General features: G+C 46.5%; 1 protein-coding gene across 1 annotated transcript in view; it reads left to right on the forward strand.

Annotated features, from left to right (window-relative positions):
* Positions 1–18,620, forward strand: part of LOC130131813 (receptor tyrosine-protein kinase erbB-4-like) — a 350,966-nt gene that overhangs the window by 214,304 nt on the left and 118,042 nt on the right. The window contains exons 13-14 of the mRNA XM_056301588.1: positions 1,804–2,009; positions 6,752–6,884. Of these exons, the coding sequence (XP_056157563.1) occupies positions 1,804–2,009; positions 6,752–6,884 (339 nt within the window). The remainder of the gene's footprint in view (positions 1–1,803; positions 2,010–6,751; positions 6,885–18,620) is intronic.

Genomic DNA, 18,620 nt, shown 5'->3' on the forward strand with positions numbered 1-18,620 from the left:
ATGTGGTAGTCTGCAGCCCTCGCTGGATCAGCAGTGGGGTGGGGCAGTGACCGGGACAGCTCGGAAGAGTGGGGTAATTGGCCAGATACAATTGGGGAGAGGAGATAATGAGGAAAAAAATCAAAAAACAAAACAAAACAATTTTTTTTTTTTTTGGTCTTTATACATTTTGGATTTTTTTTCAGACATTTTGCTCACACCTTTTTTTAGAGTAACCTGAGGGCAGATGTTTGGCGTCTTTCTCGCTATGAGTTCACCCTGGTTAAGCTGGCCCCTTCGCCCCTCTTTAAAAGTATTTAAATGAGAATCATCAAGTAAATGTTAAAATATTTAGTTAAATTTTTCGTAGCGCTGCCTTGTCATGCAGGTAGTTGGTCGTCTTAACAAACATTTACAAAGCACCATACATCCTCCATGGAGCTAGCGTACGTGCATGTAAACTAGCTTACATGCATGTATGCTAGCTATCCTCCAGAAGTGATGCCTACATGTGAACGAACCTTTTGTTGCAGAATAATGAAAGACACCAAATGATCATTTCTGTTGTTTTGACGCAGGCTTTTTCTCCTTGATTTCTCTTTGAATATATATATATATATATATATCCACCACGACACGCTGAGGGTCCGGGCCCCGAGGTTAAGACCCCCTATTACAGCAGCAGTTATCTGCAGTTCATGTTATCTGAGAGGCGAGGGTTAAGTTTCCTTTCAAAGCTTTAAATCCAGGAGGAACATGTTCTCTCTGTGCCAAACAGCTTGGTTTGTTCATGTATGCAGACGCATGATGCATGCATGCATTAACACGCACACGTGCACCTGCACACACACACACACACACACACACACACACAAAACCTAACACATGCATACTGCAGGCATACGGACGTGCCACAGAATTACACCATTATGTGTATACACACACACACACACACACACACAGTCCTCGGCTGACTTTGTTTGGTGCGATAGCTACACTTTCTCTTTTTCTTTGCCTCCCTTTCTCGTTCTCTCCTTCTCTTTGTGTGTCTCTCCCAGATTCCCGTGATTTCAGATGCTTGTAATGTAAGCTAATGAGCTGCTGGCCTGTGCTCCCCTCCACAGAGTTGGCTTTGAAGCACATGGTGCTCTCAGACGGCTTTTGATTAGTGCTGCGTCGTTAGCAGTTTCCTGTTAGTGTACGAGTGGCGGCTCCACAGGACTCAGAGGACACAGCCTCGTTTTCCCAGCATTTGCCATTGTTGTTGTACAGTGACCTCTCCTTCTCTTCCTCCTCTGTTCCCCTCATTCGCTCACATCGTCGTTTTTTTTTTCGTCTAAAGTCTATACCTGTTAGCTCTTTCTCTACTTTTCATTTTCTGGGAATTGTTTCCTTCTCTCTTGCTGTTTTTCTTTCTTGGCCCTCATTTCCTCTCTCTCTTCTTTGTCTTCTTCCTCCCCCTCTCCCCTCATTCACACCTTTCATTCTTTTCCTTTTTCTCCTTATATCTGATCTCTGTCTGTCTGCGTCATCTCTCCTTTCTGCTACTCTCGCCTCCCTCTCTCTCTTTCACTGTCTCCTGCTCTCCCAGCACTCCTACCCCCATCCCCACCCCATCCCATCTCCTGTCTCACCTTGAAGGTTCAGCAGTTAACATAATACAATCTCTTTCTCGCTCTCTCTATCTCTCGCTCTCTCGCTCTCTCTCTCTCTCTCTCTCTCTCTCTCTCTCTCTCTCTCTCTCTCTCTCTCTCTCTCTCTCTCTCTCTCTCTCTCTCTCTCTCTCTCTCTGTCTCTGTCTGTGTGTCTTTCTCTCTGCCCCAGTGGAAGTGGTATCTCTCTGCTGATCCTGAAGCAGCGTTGGATCTCCTCGCTGCAATTCCAGTCGCTGGACGAGATCAGCGCCGGCAACGTTTACATCTTCAACAATAGCCGCCTATGTTTCTACAACACTATCAACTGGACCTCGCTCTTCAGGACCCCGACCCAGAAAGTCCTCATTCGCAACAACCGTGACCCCAAGGAATGCAGTGAGTCAAGTCTGAACACCATGCATACGTAGACACTCACACACATACGTACGCACCACATGTGTACATGTGCAGAGGGTTGGGTTAGGGACTCACATGTTTGACCATGGCACTCGCAGTTAAAAGGTGCATAAAGTCAACCAGACAGGCCCTGTTTACACCTGATATTAATATTAGACTAAACATTTCCCCCATACACACTCACACACACACACCGGATATGGATGGACGGCAAGTTGCTTAAAATGGAAGTGGCAGAGAGAGGGACTGTGTGATTGACATGTTTAAATTGAGGAGATAAAGAGCAACCATTGACTGAATCAAAGATCATGTGACAGGACAGACAGACAGTTGACTGACTGTTGGTGAATGGAGGGAGCGGGTCACAAGGAAGACTTTCCTCATGATGGAAATTTAAGAGCTTTTTTCTTTTTAGTCCCCCTCCCCTTTTCTCCCAGTTGTGCTTGGCCAATTACTCCACTCTCCGAGCCATCCTGGTTGCTGCTCCACCTCCTTTGCCGATCCAGGGAGGGCTGCAGACTACCACATGCCTCCTCCCATACATGTGGAGTCACCAGCTGCTTCTTTTCACGTGACCTTTTCACGTGACCGTGAGGAGTTTCACCAGGGGGACGTAGCACGTGGGAGGATCACACTATTCCCCCCCCCTGAACATGCGCCCCAACCGTCCAGAGGAGGCGCTAGTGCAGCGACCAGGACACATACCCACATCCGGCTTCCAACCTGCAGACATGGCCAGTTGTGTCTGGAGGGACGCCCAACCAAGCCGGAGGTAACACAGGGATTCGAACCAGCGATCCTCATGTTGTTAGGCAATGGAATAGACCACTATGCTACCTGGTCTCCTGGAAATGTAAGAGCTTAATTGCAGTTATGGGCAGTGTTGCGGTTTAGCGATTAGCACTGTCGGCTAGATGGAGATGTTTCCTGACCCGATGTCTCGTTTTCAAGGTAAATTTATCTGTTTTGGTTAAATTCACCAATGAACTTTCAGGTACCAGGAGCTAATATAGATAGCAGAACAATCTGTAGTTATCCACACCTGATGTTCATTAAGAGTACAGTCAGTTATTCAGTGATAGATGTCATTACTCTCTAATAATGGATCTCCTCATCTGGACTGAAATTCTAACAGGAAGAACAAACAGTTTTTTGAGTCTAACATAGTCGGATTAAAGAGCATCTCTTTTGTTGAGTATTGTGTATAGCATTAGCGCATGACACGAGACAAAAACTATTCAGATGCAGATGGCTTTAAAGGGATTAAACAGTCCCCCCATGTGCAGGTTTAAGTAGTCAGTAACTTCAAAACACTAAGACAGAATGGCTGGCTGGATTTACTCAGCATCAGAGAAATTCAAAGGTCCCTTATAAAAAGTAAAATCATAAAACTTCATTCTCTTTTTTTGTGATATTCAGATATTTATCTGGTATGATAGCGTTTCCATTCATCGTTTTTCACTGAAAACTTTCGACTTGACTTCAAGACACCTTCATAGTGATGTTGCTCCAGATCTAAAGTCATGATGCAGACATGTTGGATGCAGCTTCGTGCACATCTTCAGCATGCGTGTATATAAACACACACACACACACACACACACACACACACACACACACACACACACACACACATGCATGCACAGGGTTGGGTCAGATTACTTTGAAATGTAGTCAATTACTGAATACATGGCAATTTTTGTAAATTGTAATGTAATCCATTGGATTAAAAAATAAAATATAATATCAAAACTTTTGGATTACTTCAAAATGAAACATTGAAAATATTGCACCTTGTACTAAAAAAATGGATGCAGCCGCAAAAATTCGAGTTCTAAAAGTGTTCTTTTTTTTCTCAAAAACATCTGAAAAGAAATCTCAAAACATTTTCAGTGCAGTTAAAATGCATTTTGCATCTTGAGCATTTACAGTTGGTCAAAAGAAATTACCCTTACAAAAAACAGTACTTGCACAAACTACAGGTGTACTGTGTGTATTCCACAACATGGGGGATGCTCTTTATTTTGTGTAAATTTTTGTTACTGTAAATTGTTGTTAGCCGCTGCCCAATGACTGCTGGGAAAGGCTCCAGCATCCCCGCGACCCTGAGAGCAGGGTAAGTGGTTCGGATAATGGATGGATGGATGCTGTTTTTTAGTCAAAGGCCACATGGAGGGCTTTTCCCTTGTAACACAAGAGGAGCACTTACTCAAAACGTTCATCTTCCATTTTCAATGTAAATAAAAAGAAATAAATTATCCATAAATCATTAAAATAAAAAATGAATATTAGTTAAAGGTAGAATGAGTAGGATTTGTTGGCTGCAGCTTGTAAACACAACATTCAAAGTTGGCCCCTCCCCCCGGCTCAACGTCACCAGAAAGACACGCCCCCTGACCACAGTTACCAGAACACATCCCAGTGTACAGGCCAGCTCCGTGTCACTCTTCATTATTCATTGGGCGGCACGGTGGCCCAGTGGTTAGCGCTGTCACTCTCAGCAAGAAGGTCCTGGGTTTGAACCTCGGGGGTGTCCAACCTTTGGGTCGTCCTCTATGTGGAGTTTGCATGTTCTCCCCGTGTCTGCGTGGGTTTCCTCCGGGTGCTCCGGTTTCCTCCCACCATCAAAAGACACGCATGTTAGGGTTAATACTCTGCCCGTGCCCTTGAGCAAGGCAGTGGACAGAAGAACTGGAGTTGGTCCCCGGGTGCTGCAGCTGCTCACTGCTCCTACACAATAGGGTGGGTTACATGCAGAGAACACGGTCGTTGTGACCTGTACTATGACAAAATAAAGTGGCTTTTTCCTCTCTTCTTAATAGAGCATCGTGAAAAAGATTTCATACTTTTCAAACTGCCGTGTTTTAAAGATGTAATCAAAACTATTCAAGTACTCTGACAATGGACCTATCGTCGAACTACACATTTTCAAATGTAATCTGAGTTGATTACAGTTGTTTATTTTGTAATCTGATTACTTAATCCTGATTAGATGTAATCTATTACTCCCCAACCCTGCACACACACACACACACACACACACACACACACACACACACACACACACTTAAACATACACATACATGTTTCCAAGACGACAGGGTTGCTGGAGTCCCACAGCCCGTGGTGATAAAAGCCCTGATTCAGCTCCCTGCTAATAAAATGCTTATCAAAGACTTTTCAGTTTGTGTGTGTGTGTGTGTGTGTGTGTGTGTGTGAAGACGGAGCTTAGCGGAGGCACTCAGGTGCACTAAGCTTGCTGTCAGCCTCTGGGAAACGGGTGCCTGATAGAATGATGGATAGTTTGTGTTGTGGCAAACTTGGGCTTAAGCGGAGATATTGACAACTTAGCACGTCGAGTCTCTCACACGGAGAGAGAGAGGGAGAGAGAGGGAGAGTGTGGGGGAAAGACTGTGATATAAAGGGGGAGAGCACAAGTGTCAGATAGAGAGCGGAGAGGCAGAGATGGGGAGAGAGAGAGATTACTAGACAGAAACAAAGACGAGGGCCGCCGTACAGCTCCAAGGCCTTGCCGACTCGTGGTTGAAATCATTAGCCGGTTAATGAGTCGCCGGTGTGTCAGCGATCGATCGATGGGGACCTTACACCAGCTTCTTCATTAGCCCCCCTCACTCCAACCCACACACACACACACACACACACACACCTCTTGCTGTGGTCCCGGGGCCAGGGTGGGCCCACACTCCCGGGGCCGCAGGTGTCAGTCGGCGTGGCGGGTGGGGGCTGGTGGAGCACAATGAACACTGGCAGCTCTGGCTGTTCTGCTTCCCCTGGAGGAGGCTCGGGGCCACCTCCGCTGCTGTGCTCTGACATGGCAGCAGCGTGGGGAATACCGAGCTGCCGACGCAGCGCTTGGAAGCCCTTTATTGACACACACCGGCACACACACAGCCAGACAACACACAACAGACACGCACACATACACAAACACCAACGTACAAACACGCATAGACACAAAGGATAAAAAACCAAAAACACACACAAACGTAAAGTTGTGTAGACACAAAGATAATAGTTCACAAATAGCACACACACACACACACACACACACACACACACATATGCATAGACATCAAGAAACAAATGCACAATTACACACACCTAGACCAATACATGCATATTGACACATACAAACACGCTCATAAACATAGATACACACAGGCAAAAAAGACACACACACACACACACACACACACACACACACACACACACACACACACACACACACACACACACACACACACACACACAAATGAATGTACACATTGACACGTAAACACTGACCTGACACATACACACAGATAATGCGTGTGTGTGTCTGTGCCTAGAGGCACACACAAGTGGGACAATCAGACATACACACTGGGATAAATTAACAAACACACATGCACACTGACACAAAAGCCCACTGACACACAAAACAGTTTTGGTGACACACACGCACACACACACACAGTTCTGCTTCCGTAGTGAGAGTTGAATGGTTGCCTATACCATGCTAGCAGGTCATTACCTCCATGTCTCAGTGTGTTATAAGGCATGTACATAACAGATTTCTTCCTTGTGTACAATTTATTATGTGACTAGATCTGTGTGTGTGTGTGTGTTTGTGTGTGTATCTTTACCCACTTGTGTGACAGCATTGTTGTCCATGCATGTGTGTTAGCGTTCATCTTGTTTGGACCTTGTCTTCTATACAGCTGAGCAGAAGATGGTGTGTGACCGGATGTGTTCGGACGCGGGATGCTGGGGCCCGGGGCCTGATCAGTGTCTATCCTGCCGCTATTTCAGCCGGGGCCGCACCTGCGTCGAGTCCTGCAACCTGTTTGACGGGTGAGAAATCCATTCACCAATCGCATCCATCCTTTTCACCCCTTGGTTTTGTGTTGTTTTTCTGACACCTGCTTCAAATTTGTATCCAAGACCTCTTTGTTTCTCTTAAAGTGCGTTGTGAGAAAACGCATGTATTTAAAGGGCTTTTCGGGGCCGTCCAGGTAGTGTAACGGTCTGTTCCGTTGCCTACCAACACGGGATCGCCAGTTCGAATCCCCATGTTACCTCTGGCTTGGTTGGGCATCCCTACCGACACAATTAGCCATGTCTGCGGGTGGGAAGCCGGATGTGGGTATGTGTCCTGGTCGCTGCACTAGCGCCTCCTCTGGTCAGTCAGGGTGCCTGTTCGGGGGGAGGAGTGAGAACTGGGGGGGGAATAGCGTGATCCTCCCACGCGCTGCGTCCCCCTGGTGAAACTCCTCACTGTCAGGTGAAAGGAAGCGGCTGTTGACTCCACATGTACCGGAGGAGGCATGTGGTAGTCTGCAGCCCTCCCTGGATCGGCGGAGGGGGTGGAGCAGCGACCAGGATGGCTCAGAAGAGTGGGATAATTGGCTGAGTACAATTGGGGAGAAAAAGGGGGAGAAAAAATCCAAAAAATAAAGGGCTTTTCAAATTAATTTATTTTAACTTCGATTTTTGAAAATTTGGGAGACTGATGTGAAATGAAACTTGGTGTCCTTAGTTTGCATCTCAGTCATTTATGAGGCGTCCAGTGACACAGGGCAGATAAGAGGAATGGATGAGTTTGAATGGCTTTGATGCAAAAAACAAAAACAGCGGTTTAGGAGCAGCAGATTTTCAACTGTGACTGCTCCCTTCTTATGAACAGCAAGCACATTTGTTTTTCACTGAAAATATAAATATATAAAGTATATAAAACATATTACAAAAATATTTAAAAATAACAAGGTTCGACTACTTTCATTTTGCTCCGTTCATCGTCCCGATCAGATGAAAAGGTTGAGTTATATGTCTTGGATGTGGATATATGAGGCTGCCGTGTTTTGTGCGTCACAGACTTAATTGTTCAACCTATTTGCAATCACGTGGTCTCATTAATTCAAAGCCGGGGTGTTGAGAAAAGACGAGGGCCCCCTGCCTCCGCTGAGGAGATGAGTGACACTTAGTGGGGTGGGACCACAGCCCATTGATGTCGGGTCTCAATACAGTTATTTGCATTCAGGTCATTGTTTCATGGCGAGTGAGGCACATCAAAAAGACCAACACTGAGTCAACTGGGAGCCCAAAAAATGGAGAAAAAAAGAATCTTCTTTTTAATTGCACCTCCCCTTCTCTTGTGTTAGTCTTGAATGAACAAGCATGAGGAGATGCTGTGAATCACTTGAAAACATCCATCTAAAATAAGAACGCACCGGTGGCAGAGCCACGCTGTGAGGTGAATACGGCTCGGTGGTGGTGACGTCGGCTTGGCATTGTTGTTGTTTATTTTCTTGGTTATTTATTTATTTGTACATGTGGGAAGAGGGAGAGCAAGTGCACGGCTGAGGGCATGCAAGAGCGAGTGACCGTGGGTCATAACGACTCATTGCCAGTCCTTCCTCGGCTCCGCTGGTGGGAGCGGAGCTTTGAAGTTATTTGGAAGAGGAATAAAAAAAGGAGAAGAGCTCCCAGCTGAACCTTTGAAGGAGGCCAGCGGGGGGGGGGGCATATGTACTGTAAATATAGTCAGACAGTATTGAATACCAGAAAAACATCTGTTCCAGCCAGCATGCTCGCTCTATACCACTGGCTGCAATGGTACACTGAAGGCTTGCAGCTTCATAAGCTTTTACCACTGTTGTCTTTTGGAGGAGATGGATCTATAATGGAATTGATGTTGGACTGGATGAAACGGTCCTGAAACTGTCCAATCTGTGCTAAGGGTCTTCAGGTATCAGGAATACTTTATTTGTCATTTCCCCCAGCCCACAGCAGTGCAGCACAAAGACAAAAACACATCCAAGAACTACAAGAACATATACGTACACTCACTGGCCACTTTATTAGGTACACCTTGCTAGTACCGGGTTGGACCCCCTTTTGCCTTCAGAATTGCCTTAATCCTTCGTGGCATAGATTCAACAAGGTACTGGAAACATTCCTCAGAGAGTTTGGTCCATATTGACATGATAGCATCACGCAGTTGCTGCAGATTTGTCGGCTGCACATCCATGATGCAAATCTCCCGGTCCACCACATCCCAAAGGTGCTCTATTGGATTGAGATCTGGTGACTGTGGGGCCATTTGAGTACAGTGAACTCATTGTCATGTTCAAGAAACCAGTCTGAGATGATTCGAGCTTTATGACATGGCGCGTTATCCTGCTGGAAGTAGCCATCAGAAGATGGGAACACTGTGGTCATAAAGGGATGGACATGGTCAGCAACAATACTCAGGTAGGCTGTGGTGTTGACACGATGACCAATTGGTACCAAGGGGCCCAAAGTGTGCCAAGAAAATATCCCCCATACCATTACACCACCACCACCACCAGCCTGAACCATTGATACAAGGCCGGATGGATCCATGCTGTCATGTTGTTGACGCCAAATTCTGACCCTACCATCCGAATGTCGCAGCAGAAATCGAGACTCATCAGACCAGGCAACGTTTTTCCAATCTTCTATTGTCCAATTTTGGTGAGCCTGTGCGAATTGTAGCCTCAGTTTCCTGTTCTTAGCTGACAGGAGTGGCACCCGGTGTGGTCTTCTGCTGCTGTAGCCCATCTGCCTCAAGGTTCGACGTGTTGTGCATTCAGAGATGCTCTTCTGCATACCTCGGTTGTAATGAGTGGTTATTTGAGTTACTGTTGCCTTTCTGTCAGCTCGAACCAGTCTGGCCATTCTCCTCTGACCTCTGGCATCAACAAGGCATTTTCGCCCACAGAACTGCCGCTCACTGGATATTTTCTCTTTTTCGGACCATTCTCTGTAAGCCCTAGAGATGTTTGTGCGTGAAAATCCCAGTAGATCAGCAGTTTCTGAAATACTCAGACCAGCCCGTCTGGCACCAACAACCATGCCACGTTCAAAGTCACTTAAATCACCTTTCTTCCCCATTCTGATGCTCGGTTTGAACTGCAGCAGATTGTCTTGACCATGTCTACATGCCTAAATGCATTGAGTTGCTGCCATGTGATTGGCTGATTAGAAATTTGCGTTAACGAGCAGTTGGACAGGTGTGCCTAATAAAGTGGCCGGTGAGTGTATATCCAAACTCCAAAAAAAAAAAAAAACTCTCTGTCCAAGAGAACGAATGCCAGGATGACTGTCGGAACTGCCGGTCTGCATGGGCTAGCAGTTAGCTTAGCCTGCCCCACTTCTGCATCCTGTCAGACCGCCCTCGGTGTTTCCTCTTTGGGCACAGCTCCAGGCAGGGCTGTGGTCTCTGGGCCCACCAGACGCAGCAGACCAGGCTCTCCCAGCCGATCCAATGCCAGCATTCCCAGCCAGACACCCTCGACACACTTCCCCACATGCCACACTATAACACTAAAAACACAGTCAACGCTAGGCAAGGTCGCTGCCAGACCGCCCTCAGTGTTATCGGAACTGCCGGTCTGCATGGGCTAGCAGTTAGCGTAGCCTGCCCCACTTCCGCCTCCTGACAAACCGCCCACGGTGTTTCCTCTTTGGGCGCAGCTCTGGGCAGGGCCGTGGTCCCTGGGCCCACAGGACGCAGCAGACCATGCTCTCCCAGCTGATCCAACGCCACTTCTCCCAGCCATCAAATGAAGACACAAACTTAGATGCAGACGTGGACAAAGACCCTGCATGGACATTACTGGGTGAGGCTGCTTCAAACGTGAAGTCGCACCGCCATCTTCTCACACCCTTCTTACACCCTTACTTTTACGTCATATTCCATATATCTTGTATATCTCATGCGTCTTACTTTGAATATGTTTACATAAAAACTAGAAACTGATTATAAGGGGTCATTTATCAGTTTATGCCAATATGTTGATGATAGCCTGCACATGGATATTAGTAATGTGATTGATCCAATAGACGAGTCTACACAATTCTTTTTATAATCGCTGTACGCCTCTCTCCATCTCTCCGTTCTTTAGCCTGTGCAATGGATTTTTTTCACTTTAATCTATAAACAATTTTACTTTTGCTGTTACGACAAATATCAACTGAACCATTTTCCTAACAACTGGGTGAGGCCAACGTCATCGTCTGTGTGGGTTTTGGCAGCCGTGTTTGTTGTCATCCGGGATCGGTGACTTCCTCCTGACATACAGAGTTTCAATAAACCAAAAGAAACCAGAGTTACAGACTGAAAGATAAGGCAAAAATCCAGCAGTCTGAATTGGGTTTTGAATACGTCCATTAAGACCATATGTCTGTTTTGGAAGCCAGACAAAGATGTGGCACTTTATCACCTCTTATTTCGCCTGTATAACTCAATCATTGTGTATATATCTGAACATTGTTGTGTTGTAGTGTTGTTATTCTATGTTAAGTACACTGAGAGAGCCATGAAACCGGAGTCATATTCCATGTAGGTACAAACCTACATGGCCAATAAACATGATTCTGATGTTCACATGTCCAGTTAAGTAATCACGCTATTATTATTATTGGGGTAGGATTGGCCTATTACTGTGCATGTAGTGTGCACCTTATCTCATCTCATCTCATCTCATCTCATCTCATCTCATCTCGTCTCGTCTCGTCTCGTTTCATCTCATCGTATCTTGTCTCATCTCATCCTTTCTCATCCTTTCTCATCTCATCCTGCCTCATCTCATCATATTTTGTCTTATCTTGTCTCATCTCATCGTGTCTTGTCTTGTCTCATCTCATCCTGTCTTGTCTCATCTCATCGTATCTTCGTCTCATCTCATCTCGTCTCATCGTATCCTGTCTCATCTCATCTCATCCTGTCTCATCGCATCCTGTCTCGTCTCATCTCATCTCATTGTATCTCATCTCTTCTCATCCCGTCTCATCGTATCTCATCTCATCTTATCGTATCTCGTCTCATCTCATTGTCTCATCTCATCGTGTCTCATCTCATCATATCTCGTCGTATCTTGTAAGATAATACATCTTTTTGTGGTTGAATGAGTGAAAGGGGGTGAATGTTGCATTTTGGTAAATGAAATACAAATATGCGTCAGGTCCATAGTAGGAGGAGAGGCTGATGCTGTTAATGGAAAGGTTATAATGAGAGGGATGAAGAGGATGTTTTTAGTGGTGTCAGTCGGAATATACACTACCGTTCAAACGTTTGGGATCACCCAAACAATTTTGTGTTTTCCATGAAAAGTCACACTTATTCACCACCATATGTTGTGAAATGAATAGAAAATAGAGTCAAGACATTGACAAGGTTAGAAATAATGATTTGTATTTGAAATAAGATTTTTTTTACATCAAACTTTGCTTTCGTCAAAGAATCCTCCATTTGCAGCAATTACAGCATTGCAGACCTTTGGCATTCTAGCTGTTAATTTGTTGAGGTAATCTGGAGAAATTGCACCCCACGCTTCCAGAAGCAGCTCCCACAAGTTGGATTGGTTGGATGGGCACTTCTTTGAGCAGATTGAGTTTCTGGAGCATCACATTTGTGGGGTCAATTAAACGCTCAAAATGGCCAGAAAAAGAGAACTTTCATCTGAAACTCGACAGTCTATTCTTGTTCTTAGAAATGAAGGCTATTCCATGCGAGAAATTGCTAAGAAATTGAAGATTTCCTACACCGGTGTGTACTACTCCCTTCAGAGGACAGCACAAACAGGCTCTAACCAGAGTAGAAAAAGAAGTGGGAGGCCGCGTTGCACAACTGAGCAAGAAGATAAGTACATTAGAGTCTCTAGTTTGAGAAACAGACGCCTCACAGGTCCCCAACTGGCATCTTCATTAAATAGTACCTGTTAGAGCCTGTTTGTGCTGTCCTCTGAAGGGAGTAGTACACACCGGTGTAGGAAATCTTCAATTTCTTAGCAATTTCTCGCATGGAATAGCCTTCATTTCTAAGAACAAGAATAGACTGTCGAGTTTCAGATGAAAGTTCTCTTTTTCTGGCCATTTTGAGCGTTTAATTGACCCCACAAATGTGATGCTCCAGAAACTCAATCTGCTCAAAGAAGTGCCCATCCAACCAATCCAACTTGTGGGAGCTGCTTCTGGAAGCGTGGGGTGCAATTTCTCCAGATTACCTCAACAAATTAACAGCTAGAATGCCAAAGGTCTGCAATGCTGTAATTGCTGCAAATGGAGGATTCTTTGACGAAAGCAAAGTTTGATGTAAAAAAAATCTTATTTCAAATACAAATCATTATTTCTAACCTTGTCAATGTCTTGACTCTATTTTCTATTCATTTCACAACATATGGTGGTGAATAAGTGTGACTTTTCATGGAAAACACAACATTGTTTGGGTGATCCCAAACTTTTGAACGGTAGTGTATTATCTTCATTTTGATGCAGTTTTCAACACAACATGGGTGCTGAATATCATTGAAATTCTATTTCTTATAAACATATCAGAGCAGGCGAGTCACTCTGTCCGGGAGAAGAGACTGACAGAAAGAGAGAAAAGAGGAATAAGAGAGGAGGGATGGGTGGATCAAACCCAAACTCTAAACCTTGATGTCAGGTCAGGGACCACATGCTTCCTCTGGTTGATTCACCAGGACGCCCCGACAAAATGACATCCAATTCAAAACAAACCTTGAAACACATTTTAATGATCATTTACCACAATTCCCACGAGCCGAGGAAGATTTCCCACCTGTTTTTAAGGGCAGCGAGACTCTGAAGCTCAACAGTAAATTCATTTATTTGTGAGAAGATGGATGCGTTTTGCAGCGTGTCCTTCTCATTAGATGCAGGGGTGGGTCTGGACGTCTTCGGGGCGGATATCTGAATCCTGACTGTACGGTCAGGGCTTAAGCAGACTTAGATATCTTCCTTTGTCCTCCATCCGTCTGTTCTGCGTCTCTGTGGGTTTCCGGCTTGGCTCATTATGTATGTTTTCAGGTTAATGGTTTTAAACCTTAAGACTCCTCCGCTGGTCCTCCTTGCTCGTCTCCATTCTTAATGAGGAGCCATGGTAATTCCCCCCAGTTTCCACGTCTGTTGAATAAAACAAAAGAGGGGAGAAGAAGAAGGAGCAAGGAGGGGTGTGTGTGTGTGTGGGGGGGGGGGTGATGGTGTCCATTGGGGGTGGAAGAAGTGGAAGCGGATTAGAGAGCGTTGAAAGTGTTTAATTAAAAAAGTTGCTCTTGTGGGCTGGCCGGGGCAGCTTGCAGGAGGGAGGGAGGGGGTTGGAGGTCTGAATGGCGGTTGCAGTCCTGCTTAAATTCCTGCTAAAATAGGGCTAATCCCCTATCACCCCCCCCCACCCCCACCCCCCGGTGACTCTGCTCCCGACGCGCACGGCGGGCCGTGAAGGGGTCCAATCAGGAGGAACGGCTTCGTTGGAAAGGAAAATGACCCCAGAGGGCCTCGCTGCCGCACTCTTTGTCTCCCACTCATTCTCCTCCCTCGTTTCTTTTTTTTCTTTTTCTCTCCTCGCCGACAAAGGAGATATCGCTCCCCTTTTGAAAAGGATTCCCCCGGACCGAGCTTCCAGAGGAGAAATCTAATTTATTTTGGAACAACTGGGGACAAAGATGAGGCGAGATGTAAAGGAAGACGGAGGAGGAAGGCTGCTTTTCTGTTGAGTCCGTCTGAACTGGGATGCATGAAAGGCACCCTGCCATGTGTTTGGCTGGGTGTGTGAGCAGACCCACTGTGAACTCATCAAACCATTAAAGCCTCTTCAGAGACACACCGATTGCGGGGGGGCGCCGCCAACGCTCACCACTGACTCTGAATCCATATTCGGCTTAAACGCTGTTAAATGTCACACACTCCAGCTGGAGAGCGTCAGAAAATGCCATCCTCTTGTTCCTTTCCTCTCGTTTCATGTGAAAGACGGTAATTCCAGATTCACATGGAAATGTACAGAATCACAGATGACCGCTACACATCGAAGCTTCACGGTGGGGGATCGCTTAGGAGGAATTCAGCTGGACCAGTCCAAATAAACAATCCATCCAATCCCCACACACACACACACACACACACACATTGACGCCCATTATCCCAACCGCTGTGAGAAATTGCTTATTTGTGAGTGGGCGATCTTTCCTCTGAGAGTCTGTGTTCCTGTGTCGGCCAATCGATCCGTCAGATGTGAAAAGTGTTTTGTGATCGATGGCGGTTGCTATTGATGGCGGCGAGCCTTTTGATCCCCGGAGAGACAACATTTAAAAGATGAAGATGATGTTGCTGATGCAGACACAAACACGATAGTAGTTTGTCGAAGGTGTGCGTGTACATGTGCACCAGAACGCAAATGCACGTGTGCACGAGCCGAGTCTGATGTCGGCCCCTGTTCATACAGGTGTCACAAACCAAGATGGAGCTTCACCACTTAGATCCAACGTTATGGATGTCTGGAAGAAAAGGAGGAAAAGAAACATCATGAAGGAAAACCAGCTCTGCTGACTAAATAAGTAATGTTCACGCTTTTTTCAGCGAGCAGTCACCGTAATCGAGTAAAAACTGGGTTTACTGGCGTGGCAGTCTATTCCGTTGCCTACCAACACGGGGATCGCCGGTTCGAATCCCTGTGTTACCTTTGCCTTGGTCGGGTGTCCCTACAGACACAACTGACCGTGTGGATGGGAAGCCGGATGTGGGTACGTGTCCTGGTCACTATGCTAGCGCCTCCTCTGGTCGGTCGGGGCGCCTGTTTGGGGGGGAACTGGGGGGAATAGCGTGATCCTCCCACGCAGTACGTCCCCCTGGTGAAACTCCTCACTGTCAAGTGAAAAGAAGCGGCTGGCGACTCCACATGTATTGGAGGAGGCATGTGGTAGTCTGCAGCCCTCCCCGGATCAGCAGAGGGGGTGGAGCAGCGACCAGGACGGCTCAGAGAGCGGGGTGATTGGCCAGGTACAACTGGGGAGAAAAATCAAAAAAATAAACTGGGTTTAGTGGGATAACCGAGTTTACTTGGAGTGCTGGGTATACTGGTATAACTGGGTTTCCTGGGTAAACTGGGTGTACTGTGAGTGCTAGGACTACTGGGAGAACTGGTTTTGGATGAAGCAAATTTCTCGCATGCATTTTTCTGCTCGTATTTTTTCCCATCCTTCCACCCTCATCCTGTGTCACCCTCTTTTTACCCCCTTTCCTCTCATTCCCTCCATCCTCTGAATAACAGGCCAACCTCCATGTCCTTCTCCCCTCCGGCCCCTCCTCCCATCTCGGCGTCCTGCGTGGCTCTCCTGGAGTTTGCTCATGATTTAGGAGGCTGTTCATTATTCATGGGTGCTCTCCATCAGCATATTGACTGTACTAAGCCTTTAACTTGATCAAATAGTGGCGGGGAGCAGCAGGCCTCACTGCCTCCGGGCGGACCGGCGGGTTCAGCGGGTTAAGGAGGAATGGACAGAGAGGGGTTCGTACTCGAACAAGTCGGGTATGAACATACTTTATTTCTGTGCCGTGGTACAAAATGTCTGCAAGACCAAAGACGCCTGTGTACCGCAGCACATCTAGCTATCCATCTATCTATCTATCTATCTATCTATCTATCTATCTATCTATCTATCTATCTATCTATCTATCTATCTATCTATCTATCTATCTATCTATCTATCTATCTATCTATCTATCTATCACAATTATTTATATAGATTGACAGACAGACAGACGGACAGACACAAGATTCAGTCACTTTTTAGACATGTATGTACAGAGAACGCCACAGGCCCAGATGGCATCTCTGCTCTTGCCTTAAAGACCTGTACAGAAGACCTCACCCCAGCATGGTGCCCTGTTTTTCCAGCGATCTGTGCACTCACACACTGTCTCTGTCCTCTGGGAAAAAATCCATCATTATTCCAGTTCCAAAAAAATCTTTTCCAACTGAAAATAATGATTATAGATAGACCTGTGGCTCTGACTCCGATTGTGATGAAATGCTTTGAAAAATACATGGTGTCTGTACTCAAAGCAGAGGTCAGTTCAGTACCAGCTCCATTCCAGTTTGCTTACAGGCGACGATGGGGCACGGACGATGCCCTCAACAGTACCACCCATTTGACTATCAAACACTTGGAAGACCCCAAGGCCGATCTGTGCACCTCTGCTATTTGTTCATTTTAGCTTTGCTTTTCATACACTTCAGCCACATCTGCTAATGATGAAGCTGAAACAGACAAGTGTCAATCTGTTTATAATAAAGTTGTATTTTTCCTTTTTGACTAATCATATCCAGCATGTCAGGGTCAACAACACCCTTTCTGAACCCACATCAATAAGCACAGGTTTCCCCCAGGGTTGTGTCAGCTCACCAGGTCTATTCACATTATACACAAATGATTGTACGAGCAGCCACCCTGGAGACCACATTTTAAATTTCAGATGACACCGCTATCCTCAGCCTGCCGCACAAAGACACAAGTCCTTCAGCCCATTTCACTGGAATAGTTTTGTGAAGTGGTGTGATGCCAACCATCTCATTTTAAATGTGAGAACAACTGAGGATCTGGTACTGGACCCTAGGCCATTGGGGGATCATACATGCCGAACCAGTCAATCAGGTCTGGTTGTGCAGGTACCTTGTTGTTCACGTGGACAACACCTTTAACTGGACGGCCGATGTTGGAAGCTTGAGTTCTTGTTGACAGCAGAGATTATACTTTTCACTCAGACTCAGGGTGTTTTGTAGGATCAGAGGGTTATATTTTTATTCTATCAGGCTGTATTAGAGAGCAGGGCGGTGCAGTGGTTAGCACGGTCGCCTCACAGCAAGAAGGTCCTGGGTTTGAGCCCTGGGGTAGTCCAACCTTGGGGGGTCGTCCTTTGTGTGGACTTTGCATGTTCTCCCCGTGTCTGCGTGGTTTTCTCCGGGTGCTCCGGTTTCCTCCCACAGTCCAAAGACATGCAGGTCAGGTGAATTGGCCGTACTAAATTGTCCCTAGGTATGAATGTGTTTGTCGGCCCTGTGATGGCCTGGCGGCCTGTCCAGGGTGTCTCCCGCCTGCCGCCCAATGACTGCGGGCATAGGCTGCAGCATCCCCGCGACCCTGAGAGCAGGATGAGTGGTTCAGATAATGATGGATGGATGTAGTAGAGAGCATAGTGTATTAGAGAGCGTAGTCAGGCGCCGTTCGGGTGGTGTGGCGGTCTATTCCGTTGCCTACCAACATGGGGATCGCCAGTTGGAAGCCTTGTGTTACTTCCAGCTTGGTCGGGTGTCCCTACAGACACAATTGGCCGTGTCTGCGGGTGGGAAGCTGGATGTGGGTATGTGTCCTGGTCGCTGCACTACTGCTTCCTCTCGTCAGTCGGGGTGCCTGTTCGGGGGGGAGGGGGGGCAGGGAAATCTGGGGGGGGAATAGCGTGATCCTCCCACGCGCTACGTCCCCTTGGTGAAACTCCTCACTGTTAGGTGAAAAGAAGTGGCTGGTGACTCCACATGTATCAGAGGAGGCATATGGTAGTCTGCAGCCCTCCCTGGATCGGCAGAGGGGGTGCAGCAGCGACCGGGATGGCTCAGAAGAGTGGGGTAATTGGCCATATACAGTTGGGGGGATAAAGGGGGGAAAATAAAAAAGGAGCATAGTCAGGTATGGGATGTCAGCATGGTATGGATGGCACTATCTCTGTACAGTTACAATCTAAGCTTGCTGGTCTGGTAAAGACTGCCGTGAAGGT

Source organism: Lampris incognitus, chromosome 21 (genome assembly GCF_029633865.1).
Source record: "Lampris incognitus isolate fLamInc1 chromosome 21, fLamInc1.hap2, whole genome shotgun sequence".
In the NCBI taxonomy this organism is placed as follows: domain Eukaryota; kingdom Metazoa; phylum Chordata; class Actinopteri; order Lampriformes; family Lampridae; genus Lampris; species Lampris incognitus.